The 17,013-nt window shown below is 37.3% G+C and overlaps 1 protein-coding gene across 1 annotated transcript in view; it reads left to right on the forward strand.

Moving 5' to 3' along the window:
- LOC110094065 (calcineurin B-like protein 7) overlaps positions 1-17,013 on the forward strand; it is a 30,448-nt gene that overhangs the window by 10,577 nt on the left and 2,858 nt on the right. The window contains exons 5-8 of the mRNA XM_028691756.1: positions 2,847-2,955; positions 3,244-3,296; positions 6,004-6,084; positions 6,200-6,312. Coding sequence (XP_028547589.1) covers positions 2,847-2,955; positions 3,244-3,296; positions 6,004-6,084; positions 6,200-6,312 — 356 coding nt within the window. The remainder of the gene's footprint in view (positions 1-2,846; positions 2,956-3,243; positions 3,297-6,003; positions 6,085-6,199; positions 6,313-17,013) is intronic.

The following is a 17,013-nucleotide window of genomic DNA, read 5'->3' on the forward strand; positions in this document are numbered from 1 at the left end:
AGACATAGATACTAAGCCACGACGGAGTCATTTGACTAGTGTCTCAATGAGAAGGAAAACACTACGAATCCCTTTAACACGCTTGGACAACACTCTGTCATCCCTATAAATTTGGACAGCAGCTGTGTGGTTGCCGAAATCAGGAACAACGGGTACTGGACTTGGAAAATGGCTGAATTTGTGTATCACCAGCAGGTAGCAGAACTTGGAATGGCTTGGGAGAGAAATAACAAGCAATTGTCAGTAGAAAAATAGCAGCAATCATCATTAGTTGGCATTCAAAATAGCCAGACAGTAAATATCAGAAACCTGGGTCAAAGATTTATATTTAGAAGATTTGTATAATTATAGTAAGGCTCAATGAGGGGAGGGGGTTTGCCCAATCAATTGATTGGGGCTGGTTTGGGCTTTAATTGGGTTGCCAATTTCAGCCTATTGGCTAAGGAAATAGGATTTAATTCATATTTCCAATCAATAATTAGATATGCGGATGAGGATATCCTTCCAAACATAGCCCAATAATTTAGATAATTAATTCAAAGGTTTTAGGATAATTCAAATTTGAATTTAGGTTTTCAAAATTAAGCTAGGCTAATTTAGGAAGGTGAATTAATGAGGATTCTTCAATGAAATTTCAGATTTATGCATGGGGGTACCTTTCCAAAAATGAACCAACAATTTAGGAAAGGAATTCAAGGCTCAAGCATTAAAACTGTTTAATTGCTTTCCTGAAAGCCAAAACTTGAGTGTTGATTATCTTTTTTCATTGGTGATCTTCATGGTCTTCCAAGAACTCTAATTTTATAAGTATAACATTCTTGTACAATTTAGTGGATTAATTCCCCATATAGGAGATATTGGCAGGGAGATGGTTTCCATCCATGATGGATGATCTCATTTCAAATATGAAAACATTCATATTATATAGCAATTCGCGGCAAAGCAGTTCATCGATTCATACTTGTTCCGGAAACTTTGTAGACATGCTCACTGCAAACAATTTTAAAGGAAAATTTTCATTTCTTATTTACAAAAACTAACACTTACATATTTAAATTGAATTCGCGGACTTGTGCATTTCTATATGATGAAACAAAATCTCTTAAAAATTTAACAAATAATTGAGAGTGAAAAGTTCACAGTTTAGTCTTATTGTAAATATAAGCAACTTACGTGTTATTTTTGTGAATAGGTATGGTTTGAACATTGCACATAATTACCTAATTGTATGATTCTTAGTTCTTACTGATGACCTTACAAGCTCACCATGCACATGCAGTCACTATCCAAGAAGTGGAGTCACTGTATGAATTGTTCGAAAAAATAAGCCACTTAATATTCAATGATGGGTTTATTCACAGGGTACTTATTTCTTCGAGCAAGTTGATAAGATGCTTCATCTTTGGCAATGGTACTATGTTGTTTATGACATCAGTTCTTTTGCATGCAGGAAGAATTCCAGTTTGTTCTCTTCAATGACAGTAACAAGCGCAATTTTTTCGCAGACAGGGTTTGTTCCTTGCTCACTCCTTATCTGCCTTTTTTTTCCCATTATAACTAGTGAAGGATCTTAATTGTGCATATTTGATAGAAGTTTCTCAGTATTAGTGTTATTTTGGAATCAGACATTAATTGACTCAGATACATTTGATGGATTTTGTCTTAAATTTAATGTATATGACTTTTACATGTTGACAGCGGCAAGATAAAGCCACTCATTTGACTCTTGATATTGGACTTGGCCGTTGGGTGTGTTTCTTCTTGATTACAATCTGTTTTTTGTTTCTCTCTATCGAAGTGTAAATCCAATGTTTCTGTTTGCTAAATGATACTAGATTTGGAATGCCTAGCTTAATAAATGAGGTGCATAACTTTAGAACACATAATCTGGAGACCGCAGAGATATGCCCACATTGGATCCCCTGCTTCTCTCTTAGAAAAATTTTTATCCTTCTTGCCTAGGGTGCTAGGGATGATTGCTGACAAGTATTATAAGAACAAAGATTTAAGTCAAGAAGAAGGTGACTAGATACTGAAAAGAGCATTTGGAGGCCAAGAAAAATATTGTTACATTCTTCATTGCGATTTTTCTTTGGAGGCCAATGAAAATATTGTTTTTTTACTGATCCAGTAGTGATATCTCAAGTGCCTATTAAAGAAAATAGAAATAGTATTGACAGTTACCTTGCCTTTTGATTGGTTTTATGGGCTCCAGTGATCATTATTTAGTTTATGTTGTTTATGGGCATTGCATGTACGAGTAAGAACTTACGCCTATAGATACACATATATGATGCTTCCAGGGAAAATTTGAATATTATGTGGTGTTATTCTACTCCCAGTACCTATTGGGTTGAACTACTTTGAATCCCCAATGATCCAGAAAGATGACTTCTTGATGCAATTTCTAAATTAGATACTAACATATTCTTGAAGCTAATTGTTCAAAGCGTGATAAAAGATTGTATCATAGGGGGCTACTATTCATTTTAATCAGCATCTGCTTGATGCTACATATCTCGAAATTCTATTGAAACAAAAAAGAGTTTTCATCTGTTACTATTACTCATGCTGCCAAATTATAATTGTTGAGTACTGGCGTGGCTAATTAGAACTTTGAAATAGCCACTCCATCATTGATTAGGCTGTTTATATGAACCTTCCCTAGGCTGGCAACAGTGGGAGCCTCTTGCACAACGTACACACATAATAACTAAACTTTAAGGTTGATGTGTTTTGAAAGTTTGATTTATATTCTGATTTAGTTTTAAAAAAAATACTTATCCGTTGTAATCCTGGAAGATTTCAAATTGTTTTTAATCAATTAATGTCTTATTTTTTTGCAGATTTTTGACTTGTTTGATATCAAAGGAAATGGTGTCATCGAGTTTGGGGAGTTTGTTAGATCTCTCAGCATATTCCATCCCTATACATCACAAGATGAAAAAATAACATGTATTAAGTGTTATACTTCATATTTCAACTTGTGTGATCATGATAATATGTTTTTCTGCTGCTAACGCAACTTATTATGTTAGGTGGAAATAGCAGGGCATTTTACTAATAATATTTCTTAACATAACGAAGCTCTAAATTCAGATGCTTTTCTGCTTTGATTCTTAAGCATCTGAATTTCATATATACGATGCTCTTCCAACACATTTTAAGTTATTTTGCTTTTAGATTTATTTTCATTTATTGTCTAATTCTTGCTTATAATGTTGTGATTTGTTTTATATGCAGTTGCTTTCAAAATATATGACTTAAAAAACACTGGTTATATTGAAAGAGAAGAGGTAAGTTGGTCGATCACCATTTTCTTGATTATGTTAACTACTTTGTCATGGTTTATTTTTATATTCAAATATTTAGCATAAAAAATTTTATTGATATCTAAGTTGAGTGTGACACAAATAATAATATTAAAATGTATGTGTGATAAAATTAGATAGAATAAATTAAGAAATGAGTGTATCAGAGAAATTGTTTGCGTTATATCAACTGAAGATATGATAATTAAAAATAGGCTTAGTTATATGGACATTATCAAAATGAAGGGTAGAACATGCACTTATTAGACAAGTAGATAAAATTATTGTTGAGGATGTGGAAGGAGAGGGGTTAGATTTAAGATCACATTGATAAAAGTTGTTCAAAATAATTTGTGAAGAATAAGCTGAACTCTTAAGAAAATATTTGGTAGAAACGAATGAAGCCTTTGAATTCATTAACTTTGATTATTGAGCCTCTGAATTCCACATAAATGAGCTTTTTCTAATAAGCATGATAAGTTGAATTAAACTTATTTGAACATATCAATTCACATAAATGTGTGCATATATCATATTTAGAGTCAATTTCATGTTGCATCATACTTATTTTTAAACATGCCATCTTTGAATTGTAGCATATTCAAATGACTATCAAGCGAGTTTTAAACATAATTAGCAGCCCTACTTTTTCATTGTTGGGTTTCATGAATTTGATTTTGATTTTTTGTGCAGTTGTTACAATACCACTAGTTGATAGATAAATGACCAAAATGCCCTCATCATTTGGTTCCATCACAACATTTTTATTTGACATTGTTACAAATGCCCCCTTGCTGGCATTGTTGAATGCTAGTTGTTGTTGCTGCCAACCACTAGCTGCCACTTGTCCTAATGTGGGATGGCTAATAGCATTGATAGCTTTAGGTTGGCAATGGTATAGTAGGTTGGTAATGTGATGCGTCTTGGAAGTAAAAACAACAACGTAGAGAAGAAGAAAATTGCAGGAATCAAATTTTAGAGTTGATTTTTGGATTATCTTTTCAATAATAATGAAATATACAAGTGATATACTATTTGAGTGGTAGATCAGCTCTCCCACAAATCCTACACGCCGCTAGGACACTCATAACAAGTCCTAGAATAAACTTCAACAAAATATAAGTTCCAAACCCTAGACCAAGCTCCCCCTTAAATATCCCAAGCACACAATATACACAATTAAAACATTCATAAATAGTATAAATATAATTAGGAATCTTTCCTAAACTATTAAAACCTTTCTAAATATCATAAACATAATTATAAAACATTCCTAAATAATTAAACCCTTCATAAAGAACATAAACACAATTAGGAAACATTCATAAAAGCTTTCCCTTGATTAGGAACCTTCCTAAATAGCTCTCTCTTGATTAAGAACCTTCCTAAACAATCCCCACTTAATTAGGAACCTTCCTAAATATCTTCCTTTTGATTAAGAATCTTCCTAAATATCTTCCTTTTGATTAAGAATCTTCCTAAATAGCTCCCACTTGATTAGGAACCTTCCTAAACAGTTCCCTCTTGATTAGGAACCTTCCTAAACAACACTCTCTTGATTAGGAATCTTTCTAGATAGCTCCCCTTAATTAGGAATTCCTAAATATCTCCCCCTTGATTAGGAACCTTCCTAAATAATTTTCCCTTAATTAGGAACCTTCCTAAACAACTCCTCTTTGATTAGGAACCTTCTTATATTAATAGCTCACCCTTGATTAGGAACCTACCTAAACAACTCCCTATTAATTAGGAACTTTCCAAAACAGCTTCCTCTTACCGGCTGTGGGCCGCCTTGACATATCATAATGTTACAATGAACCAATGAAGGTTGGCTATTTATCCAGTAATGCTTTGGTTACAGTGTAAGGACCTTAACAAGGTTGGGATCAAAATTGAGTCACCTGGTGGTGAAAAATGACAATATGAGGGACCTAATTGACATAAAGCTTAAATTTGAGCCATCTAAACGTAATTTTTCCTTGATTTAATTGATATTTTTCATCTAACGCCATGTAGTAGAAGAAAATTCTCATGAATACTTGGACAAGCACAAGTATTTTGCCTTAATATGTTGGAGCCAATTTAGAAAAGTTAAAGCGTTGGAATATCTTTTATGGAATTCTTCTGGTTATAAGGTTATATTGTTTGTATTTTCTTCCCATCTTTGAGCTATTAACTTTTCGTTACTATTTATATCATTCAGTCGTGCGTTCATGCTTGGAGATTTTGTTTGTAATCACAACCCTGTTATCTTATCATTTATGCCATATCTTGATGTTTTATCATCTCACATATGACTAATTATTCTAATACAATCTTCAAGTCAGAGATGTGCTATTTTTAAGCTGAGCACTTCTTCGAAATATCTAGATAAAATTTATGATAGATCGGCATTAATGTTTATGTCCTTAATTTCTCCATTTATTATGCATTCTTAAACTCTTATAATACTTCCTGTAGTTACGAAATTAGTGGTCACTAGAGCTCATACTAAAGATGCATAATAAAATTTAACAAATATCTTTTTAACTTGACTTTATTCAATTAATTTTTTTTTATTTTTTTATTTTTATCTTTATTTAATTAAACTTGATTTTATTCTTTGGTTTGTTAAGAATTAACATACTTCTTTGAATTTCTGATTATTTGATCATTCAAGAAGATTGATCTCTTCATTTTATTACTTTCACAGTTAAAGGAAATGGTGCTTGCTCTTTTAAACGAGTCAGATTTGTTTCTTACAGATGATGTTGTTGAAACAATTGTTGATCAGGTTGGGAAGAATCTTTGTATTTTTTTTCAGCTGCTTTTTATTACCATGCTTTGATGATTTTTACAATCATTTGCATCCTTATAAAGGTTCTGATATTCTTTTTTTCTTTTGACAGACATTCAAGCAAGCAGATTTGAACTGTGATGGAAAAATAGATCCCACGGAATGGAAGGAGTTTGTAAAGAAAAATCCATCTTTGCTCAAGAATATGACTCTTCCATATTTGATGTAAGCTGCATATATGTAGTTCAGAAGTTTCGAGTCAGTTTTTTTTTTTTTAATATCAAATTTTATACAGGAATAAATGCTGCTGAGAAATAAACCACACAATAAAATAAATAATAAAAACAAGATAGCATAGAAGAATACTAGGATTTAACGTGAAAAAATCAGAAATGGGGAAAAAAACCATGGAGCTATAGCACACTAAGAAATTCACTATGAAATGGGAGCAATTGTATATATAACTCTTCTCACACTCTCTCATTGTCTCTCTTCACTTTTCACAAAATTCTTTTCTTAGAAAAGAGGATGAGACGCATTACAATACACCAAATGATGCAACCCTTCAATTGAAATAAGAAATACAGCTCAGTTTGTCTCGTAGCACTGCGACGTTGTACTTGCAGCCCCTGAGGCGTTGTGAACTACATTTATGCGGCACTGAGTTCACAGTGATGCAGTGTTGTGGCACAGTTCTTTTTGTCTTAGAAGGGTTCCATAGTGCCTTAACGCTGGATTTATAGTGCTGTGGCACTGCATGGATAAGAATTTTTTTTTGGGAGCTTCGCCCCTTGAGCAGGGGGCGCGTTGCCCCCAGGCAACCCTTGAATGACCTCCTCGCCGAGTTCAATCGATGGAATTGCAGTCTGAGTCAACATTAAAACCCGATTGTGTCACCACACAAAGCTAACAAATAATAAATAATATTTCATTAGTTCTACATGCTAAAATGTTTTATGTTCATGAGCAGGGCCCATATGGTAATATATTCCTGTTCTTTTTTATTTTTTATTTTGGGAGGCTAAGCAAGTGCTGCAGCTTTGTAGCGTTAAACATTTTATCATCAAAGTTTTATATCCTAATATTTGGGTTGGAAAAATTATAGAACTACTCAAAATTGCCATCATTCGAATTGACTGAGTTTTTATGAGTTGCTATTTCATGCAACAAACTTGTCAGAATAGCAACAAACTTGTCAGTTCATCAGACTATTGATATTTATAATGGAGACAATCTAACCATTTGATCTTTCTTGTTTTATTTATGAGAAGAAAATTTCCCCCACCACTTAATTACTTATTTGTGCAAAGCCTGCTTTCAGGGATATAACAATGGCAGAATTTCCTAACTTTGTAATGAACTTTGAAGTTGTTGATGAAGAGTTGGACTGTCATTAATGCATATATTTTCAGCCACGCGCGTTTGATTTTTTGACATATTTGCCCTTAAAGAGCTGGATGGATTAAGTCCAAATAGAATTCTCCTACTTGTGATAACGATGAAAACATGGATAGCCCTACCATAAAGATGGGGCAATGAAATGATGAAGATGTTGATGAGAGATTGTGTTCTGTGCTAAGTGTCATATGGGCGTTTCTTACAGAGTTCACCAAGCTTGAGATTGTTTCTGGTTGTTTTGCGTATTAACTTCTTTTGAAAGATTAGGGCTTCAGTTGCTAATGCATTGCTTCTGTATTTTTCTTTTCAGATCATAAATTTGATTTGTGATAAACGTATCTTGACAGATCTTAATTTCTATGTGACCAAACCTCTGTAGTTTTATGGTTACTAGAAATTCAATTGTAGAAATTATTCCTTTTCTTAGAAGAATATGAATCATGTTATCTGTTATAACTTTCCACAACACTATTAAATTAAGCTGAATAAGAAAAAGCTAAATGGTACTAGGACCCAATGATAAAATGGTCGGATTCCTTGATGTGGGTTGGTTGATAGCAGTGGTAGCATTAGGTTGGTAATGGTAAAATAAGGCTTCGTTTAGGACGGCTTTCTTATTGCTTTTTAAATTAGCTTTTTCTTACAAAAATTATTATTTTGTACTAAAAAGTTGTTTTAAGAAGTAATAAGAAAGCCGTCCCAAACGAAGCCTAAGTTAGTAACAGTACTAGGACCTAATGATAAGGTTGGTTGTTTATCTCGTAATGCTTTGGTTATGGTATAGGGACCTAAACAAAGTTGGAATCAAATACAAGCATTCAGTAGTAAAAAATGACAATATGAGGTACCCAATTGGTGTTGGGCCTAAGTTTGAGGTATCTAAATGTAATTCATACTCAATCTGATTGATATTTTTTAGTTAATTCCACTTATTAGAAGATATCTTTTTTAAATAATTGAACAAGAACAAGTGTGATGCAGAAAGAAGTCTGTGATAAAAATTGGATATTTATAGGCATGAATCAAACGTATCAGTTTGATGAGATTTTGGAGTATATTTTAGGTAGTCATTATTTTTCAAGGAGTTGATCGTCCTGATGCAAATTTAAAAAACAATAATGCGCATTATCCACATCATTTATTTTTTGAAAAGAATACAATCATCATAAATATATATGAAAAGTAAGAAAATAAAAAGTTTCTTACTTTGAAAATTATTATATTGCCATCATGGTCATAGAAGTTAATTATCATTATGATCTTCACTTAAATGTTGGAAGAATTCAAACTTAAAATTCCTTATGCAATCTAGAAAAGAAATATTATTTCATATAAGAAAATGTTGTGCCATTAGCATCTTTAATTAAAGGTGGAGCAATCAAAGAATATATTACAACAACAACAACATCAAGCCTTTATCTCACTATGTGGGGTTGGCTACATAAATCCTTTTTCTCCATTGTGTCCAATCAAATAATATATTGATCATTATGATGCAACTATTGGGATCTATTCTCTTTCCAATGAAGGATGATACAAATTTTAATTTTTAAATAAGAAAACAATCATGGGACATCCTCCCTATCTCTCCCCACCTTTCAATAAAATTTCAATGTAAAGAAGAAAGCTTTGGATGTATCTGATGTAGAACTAGATATGCAGATGACATTGAATTGAAAATTCCCTGTACTTTAACAGAGCTTAACAAATTATTAATTCAACATGAACTTAAGCTATGACTTCATCATGCAAGAGGGTAATAAAGTTTAAGCAATCAATCAAAAGCTAATAGGAGGACCAATAGATAATCAAATAAATTAATATCATGTTCACGTGATGTTTCAGAAACAAACCCCAAATTAACAAGCAGATTAGTCACTACAAAGACCCACTCACACGAAACACTTGGTATGGGCTACGCAAATAAGTTTTCAGAATAAAACGATGCCACGATTGAGCGGTCAAAAGGTGCAGGGGGGAAGAGTTTACCCACAAAGACGAAGATACTAAGCCACGGCGAAGTCATTTGGCTATCTTGGTGGGAAGGACAGCACTACGAATCCCTTTCACACGCTTGGACAGCATCATCTCGTTCCTAGAAATTTAGATAGCTGCTGTGTGGTTGCCAAAATCAGGAACATGGGGTAATTGACTTGGAAAATGGATGAATGTGTATATCACCAGCAGGTAGCAGACATTGGGATGGCTTGGGAGAGAAATAAAAAGCAATTAACAGTAGAAAAATAGCAACAATCATCATTAGATGGCATCCGAAACAGCCGGACAGCAAATAGCAGAAACCTGGGTCTAAGATTTATGCCTAGAAGATTTGTATAATTATGGTAAGGCTCAATGAGGGGAGGGGGTCGGGCCTATCAATTGATTGGGGCTAGTTTGGGCTTTAATTGGGTTGCCAATTTTAGCATATTGGCTAAGAAAATGTGATTTAATTCGTATTTCCAATCAATAGTTAGATTTGCGGATGGGGATATCCTTCCAAACATAGCCCAATAATTTAGGTAAGGAATTCAAAGCTTTTAGGAGTATTCAAATTTGAATTCAGGTTTCCAAATTAAGCTAGGCTAATTTAGGAAGGAGAATTAATGAGGTTTCTTCAGTTAAATTTCAGATTTATGGATGGGGGTACTTTTCCAAAAATGATCCAACAATTTAGGAAAGGAATTTAAGGCTCAAGGATAATTCAAATATTGGATTCAGATTTTCACAAATGAAGCTCGGCTAATTTAAGAAGGAGAATTAATGAGGATTCTTTATTTAAATTTCATATTTATTGATGGGGATACCTTTCAAAAAATGATCCAACAATTTAGGAAAGGGATTCAAGACTCAAGGAGAATTCAAATTTGAATTTCAATTTTTTCCAAAATTAACGATGGGCTAATTTAGGAAAATGTTAGAGGATCTATTAGAAATTTTGGGTGGAAAGGGAAAAGGGGGTCATGATGGTTTCGGCCATGGGAACAAGGAGGTAGCCGACGACTATGAAGAGTGGTGGGGGTGGGGGGGGGTAGAGGCGAAGATAAATCGTGAGCTCGGACGCTTTCTGTGGCTGATGGGTCTTGCTTTTCCCTCACCTAGGGACTTCACATAAGCTGTCACAAGAACTCTCAAGGCTCTCAAACACACCTAGACACAAAGCGCATAAATTTTCATTCATAATAATAATCATCCTTCCAAGGAGGAGGTGAGGCCTATAAATAGATAAAATATAATAAAACATCAAATGAAAAAAGTGCCCCCTAGGGTCACACAAACCTATTTTCTGAAGTGAAGGTAAAAATAAAAAATTACACATAGTAAATCAAATACAAATAAATACTTAGAAATAGAGTAATCTGATTGTAGCCGTAGGTCTCCAGCCCTTCCTCTGATAAACTTTTCACGGCCCGATGTCCTCATCATTCTCCTAGGGTGGAAAAGGGCTCGACTCCATTGAGTATGCATTCCGGGTGCTCTCATAGATCTCTAGTGCATCCGGGTCAATCCTCTAGAGCTCCTCGCGCTCTAGCTAAGTATCCTCTTTCCAGTTTACCTCTCCACCTCACTAAGTATCTTCTTCGTTCACCCTCCTTTGTGAAAATGTTGTCATCGTTTAAAATCATGTCAACTTTGGCCGCAATAGGTGATTTAGGAATATTTGGAAGTGGAGGAAGGCTTGGGTTCTCACATGGTGGGGTCACACATTGCTCAGCATGTAGCAGATTGGGTGAGTTAAACTCTGGGCCCTTATAATATATTAGATCTTCAATGTTAAAAGAGGGATTGATATTGAAATCTGCAGGCAGATCCACCACATATGCATTATCATTAATTTTCTTGATTATTTGAAATGGTCCCGCCCTTTTAACATGTAATTTCTTGACAATCCCTTTCAGAAACCGTTCTGGACGGATCTGGACCATCGCCGAATCACCCACCTCGAATGTCTTGAATCTTTGTTTAAGATCAGTGTGATGTTTATAATTTGCATTGCTCTGTTCAATACGATGTGTAATTTTCTTATGTAATTCATGTAAATACGATGCAAATGAAGATGCAAATTCATAAATCCTATACCTAGGGCACATGGGTATGAGATATAAAGGCTAACTAGGCTTGGACCCATAAACAATCTCAACAGGACTCAGACTAGTGTTGCGGTTCACAGAATTATTAAAAGCAAACTCAGCCATGGGTAGCTTGGTATCCTAGTCTTTAACGTGTGCACCTACCAGGTTCCTAAATAGATTCCCTAGACTCCTATTGACCACTTCAGTCTGACCATCTGTTTGAGGAGGAAAGGCTGTGGAAAATTGCAATTTACTATCCATTTTCATTTATAGGGTCTTCCAAAAATAACTCGTGAATTTGACATCCCTATATGATACAATGGTCTTGGGCAAACCATGTAATCTGGCGACCTCATTAAAATACAGCTTAATGATGAGTCATGCATCGGATATTTTGGAGCGAGGTAGGAAATGTGTCATCTTGGAGAAACGATCAACTACGACACATGACATCTTTCCTACGGGAAGTCTTGGGAAGCAGGTGGAAGCTTGATTTTCTTGCCTACATATTCAAACACGCAGGTGTTTGAACGTCCATAGATGTGGGCATCATTATCAAAGAGCCATGGGCGCCCTAGAATGATCCGTGCCACATCTATGATCAGAATATCACACCACACGTTCTCCTTATAATCAGTGAAGGAGATGGGTATGAGGCTACGTTTCTTCACCTCTAAGGCAGTGGAGTTGACCCAGGATATCATATAGGGATTAGGGTGGAGAACGACAAACAGACTAAGTTTAGACTTCATGCTAGAGGAGGCAACATTGATGCAACTGCCACTATCCACTATGATTTTACAGTTTTTAGGGGTGTCAATTCGGGTTAATGGGTTGGATTCGGGTCGAACCCATGTTGACCTAGGCATAAATGGGTTGACCCGAACCCTACCCAATTTTACACATGGTTTGAGATTCTTAACCCGGACATGACCCGCACGGGTTACAATTTGACCCGACCCGACCCGACCCGTGCACCCGATTTGGTTCGGTTGTTCGTCCGACTCCGTCGTCAAGGTCAAGTCATTTCCACGTGGATCATGAGTGTGGGCTTGCTGCTTGCAGTTCCGTCGATGAGCACGAGTAGTTCGAGCTCGAGTGGCCGACGGTTAGTGCATCTAGCCCTAGCGGCCTAGCCGTCGAGGTCGACTAGTGATTAGACATTGGTCTGGTCGAGCTTGAGTGGTCGACGGTTCGACGTTCGAGTGCGGATCAGCAGTAGTAGCGTGGTTCGACGTGTAGCAGTGTGGTTCGGTGTGTAAAGGCTGAGCGGCAGTAGCGTCCGCGGCAGTTGGCGTGCAACGACCGTATGGCGCAGTTTCGTGAGAAGTTTGACCCGAACTTAACATAAACGTGTTAATTCAGGTCAAACTCGAGTTGTTGGGTTGACCCGAACCCGACCCAAAATATAAATGGGTCGAAAGATAGGACACGAACCGACCCGTTTCTTTATCGGGTTGACCCGAACCCGAATTTTTTGCGTCGGGTTCGGGTTGGGTTTTTGGGTCGTGTCAAAAATTGACACTCCTAACAGTTTGTCATTTATTTTGGTATAGGTGAAAAATCGAGGTCCTACGTCAGCCATCCGTGATAACATAGGCTGTGACAATGCACATCTTACCATGCAGATGGGAGTGTGTACCTTATGGATACAGTGGACGACAGCAGTGTCATCATCTTCCTCAACAAATTCACCATCACTGTCAACCTGGTGAATTTGGTCAGCCTCGAGCTCAGGCTCGTCATCAGCGGCTTCCTCAATCATCGTGACCTTGTAAGGACTAGAATAATGAGAAGAGATATGCCCAAACCCTTGGCGTCTAAAGCACTTGGTCCTTGGGTGGTACCGAGGTGTATTTGGGGTCAATGACTTGCCCTTGAAATGAAGACGGGGCAGAGGACCAGAGGGTGGTTGGCTAGTGCTCCCGGGAGTCAGCCATGTAGTAGAGTGGTATGGGGCAATCCATTTGAGGATCTGTAGGGAGGTCTAGCATCTTGATGTCGGCCAGGATGCAACGATTAGGTCTCCTCAAGGTCTAGGACAAGGCTGTATGCACTCTCTAGTGTAGTGATGCTCTAGGCAAACAGCTCGTTGGGGAGATCCTCACGCAACCTTATACGAAACATGGATACGATCTGGGCAGGGGTAGTCGAGGTCTCACCTAGGCCTGTCAACATTTGACACGACCCAAAAACCCGACCTGAACCCGACCCGAGAAATTCGGGTTAGGGTCAACCCGAACCCGAAACGGGTCGGGTTCGGGTTTTGGTTTTTGACCCGTATGGCATTTCGGGTTGGGTTCAGGTCAACCCGGGTAACCCGAAAGTGACCCGTTTTCATATTTACAAATTTACCCTTAGGGTATATATTTTTATTTGTAATTAAATACAAAATACTAATTTTAATTTTTATCGGGTCAAACGGGTCGGGTCGGGTTGACTCGGTCTCGAAGCGGGTCGGGTTTGGGTCCAGCAAACTGACTCGTTTCCAAAAACGGGTCAGGTTCAGGTTGACCCGTATGTATCCGGGTCAGTTTCGGGTTGAACCCGAACCCGACCCGTGACCCGATTTTGACAGGCCTAGTCTCACCCTTGCAGCGAATCATGTAATCGTCAAAAGCTGCAATGTAGTCCTTCATAGGTTTACTACCCTGGGTCAGCTTATTCCACCTATTCAGAAGCTTAAGAAAATACGAGGGAGGAAGGTACTTCTGCTTGAGCTCACGCTTCATGGAAGTCCAATTGATAATAACGAACTCATTGCAGAACTCCCTACGGCTTTCTAGGTTCTCCATATTGGCTGGCTCTACAGGTGAGCTTCATCTTGGCAAATATCACTTTTCTAGCCTCAAATATATTGTACTATTTGAAAAAGCTATCCATGACCTTGATCCAATCCGAAAGAGCTAGGGATCAAGTGTACCATCAAAAGGGGGAGCATCAACCTTAATATTTATCAATAGTGGTGCATCAGGGTTGTGGTTATAGTCATGGCCATACTGGGGAGCTCGATAAGGGGCACGGGTGTATCCCTCATCCGGTACGGTGTCATCCCCATACATGGAAGGAGGCCTAGATGGTGTGTAAGGTGATCGGTGATTCCTAGCTCGGTCTAAGGTGTCAAATCATTCCGTTGTCTGGCGAAGGAGCTCAGCAATATCAGCTTGATTCTCTCTAAGTTGTTGATTGATTGTGCTCATCTGACCTACCAGTAGGTTTAGGGTCTTGTGAATTTGTTCAGGGTCCATCTTATGTCTAAGGGGTGACTCAGGGTTATGCAAACAAAAAGAAATAATATAATGAAACAAACAAGTGAGGTGATGCGTGTAGGATACAATTTAGATGCTAACACATAGAATAAAGAAATCCTAATAGACAAATAAATGCAACCATGCCCTGATACCAAAATGATGTAGAACTAGATATGCAGGTGACATTGATTCCCCGTACTTCAACAAAGTTTAACAAATTATTGATTTACCATAGACTTAAGCAATGACTTCATCATGCAAGGGGGTAATCAAATTTAAGCAATCAATCACAAGCTAATAGGAGGACCAATATATAATCAAATAAATTAAAATCATGCTAGCGTAATGTTTCTAAAATAATCCCCAAATTAACAAATAGATTAGTCACTATAAAGACTCACTTACACGACCCTCTTGGTATGGGCTACGCGAATAAGTTTTCATAATAAAATGATGTCTCGATTGAGGGGTCAAAAGGTGCAGAGGGGGGGGGAAAGGGGAGCGGGGGGGGGGGGGGGGGAGTTTAACTGCAAAGGCGTAGATACTAAGCCACGATGAAGTCATTTGGCTGTCTCGGTGGGAAGGACAGCACTACGAATCCCTTTCACACGCTTGACAACATTATGTCGTCCCTAGAAATTTGGACAGCAGTTGTGTGGTTGCCGAAATCAGGAACAACGGGTACTGGACTTGGAAAATGGATGAATCTGTGTATCACCAGCATGTAGCAGACCTTGGGATGGCTTGGGAGAGAAATAACAAGCAATTGACATTAGAAAAATAGCAGCAATCATCATTAGATGTCATCCGAAACAGCTAGACAATAAATATCAAAAACCTGGGTCCAAGATTTATGTCTAGAAGATTTGTATAATTATGGTAAGACTCAATGAGGGAAGGGGGTCTGCCCAATCAATTGATTGGGCCTGGTTTGAGCTTTGATTGGGTTTCCAATTTCAGCCTATTGGCTAAGGAAATAGGATTCAATTCATATTTCCAATCAATAATTAGATATGTGGATGAGGATATCCTTCCAAACATAGCCCAATAATTTAGGTAATGAATTCAAAGCTTTTAGGATAATTCAAATTTGAATTCAGGTTTTCAAAATTAAGCTAGGCTAATTTAGGAAGGGGAATTACTGAGGATTCTTCAGTAAAATTTCAGATTTATGGATGGGGGTACCTTTCCAAAAATGATCCAACAATTTAGGAAAGGTGATGTGAAACTACTAGGAGTTACGTTTAGAAATTAGAAAGGTAGTTGATTAAAGCTTTGCTCACATAAATTTATTTCTAACACGTAAAAGAAAATTAAGAATTTGAAAATTTCAACTTGCTTAGGCAAAGTTGTGCAATAGAGAATAACCAAAACAGTTCTTTCAAAGTTCAAGGTAATATTAAATGCAAAGTACACATAACATAATCCAACGTTTAACAATGAGAGGTTCACCTCAAGGGCCTTCTCACTCAACTACTTGTAGGCTTTTAGCGGAGAAAGATGAACCATACGAGGAAAGAGATTACCACTAGAAAGATGGCGCCGAAGAACTTCGTTGGTGTAGAGGTAGCCAGTGGAGGTGAAGGTGGTGAGTGGCCGACGATGATCCAATCGTAGTCGGAAAATTGACCGTCGATGACGTGTGCAAGGACGGGAGAATTCGGTCGAAGTAATCTTCAATGGTGTCGTCGTCTTCAAAACCCACGTCGAAGAATGGAGATCATAGAATGTTGATTTTACCGTTGGCGTCGAACACAAGTCCCCATTCAAATTCGGGATCCGCCATGCATGCTTGAAGTTGTGAGAGAACTCCAATGAGAATAAGAGATATATGAGGTGGTGAGGGAGAGCCCTTGTGGTTCACAAGGAAGGAAGAGGGAGAGGAGGGGGCGGCGGGATTTCCAAGGAGAGAGGGTGAAGCCGGCGGGTGTAAAGGGAATAGGCTAGGGTTTGGAGAAATTAGGTTTAGAGGCTTGTATAGGGGATTAATCAAAATCTGAAATTTAATTTCAGTTTTGATTAGATTGGGAGGGAATTGACTTGAATTTTGAATTTCAAATCAAAGGCATTAATGTCATAAATGGTGGAATTAAGGAGGGGAGCCAAGAGGGGGAGGCCGGCGGTTTTGGGAGAGGGATTTATTTGAAATTAAACTTTAATTTCAAATGGGGGAGGGGTTTAATGTGGCAATTAATGAGGGGGGGAGG

The sequence above is a fragment of the Dendrobium catenatum genome, unplaced genomic scaffold (assembly GCF_001605985.2).
Source record: "Dendrobium catenatum unplaced genomic scaffold, ASM160598v2 fragScaff_scaffold_156, whole genome shotgun sequence".
Lineage (NCBI taxonomy): Eukaryota > Viridiplantae > Streptophyta > Magnoliopsida > Asparagales > Orchidaceae > Dendrobium > Dendrobium catenatum.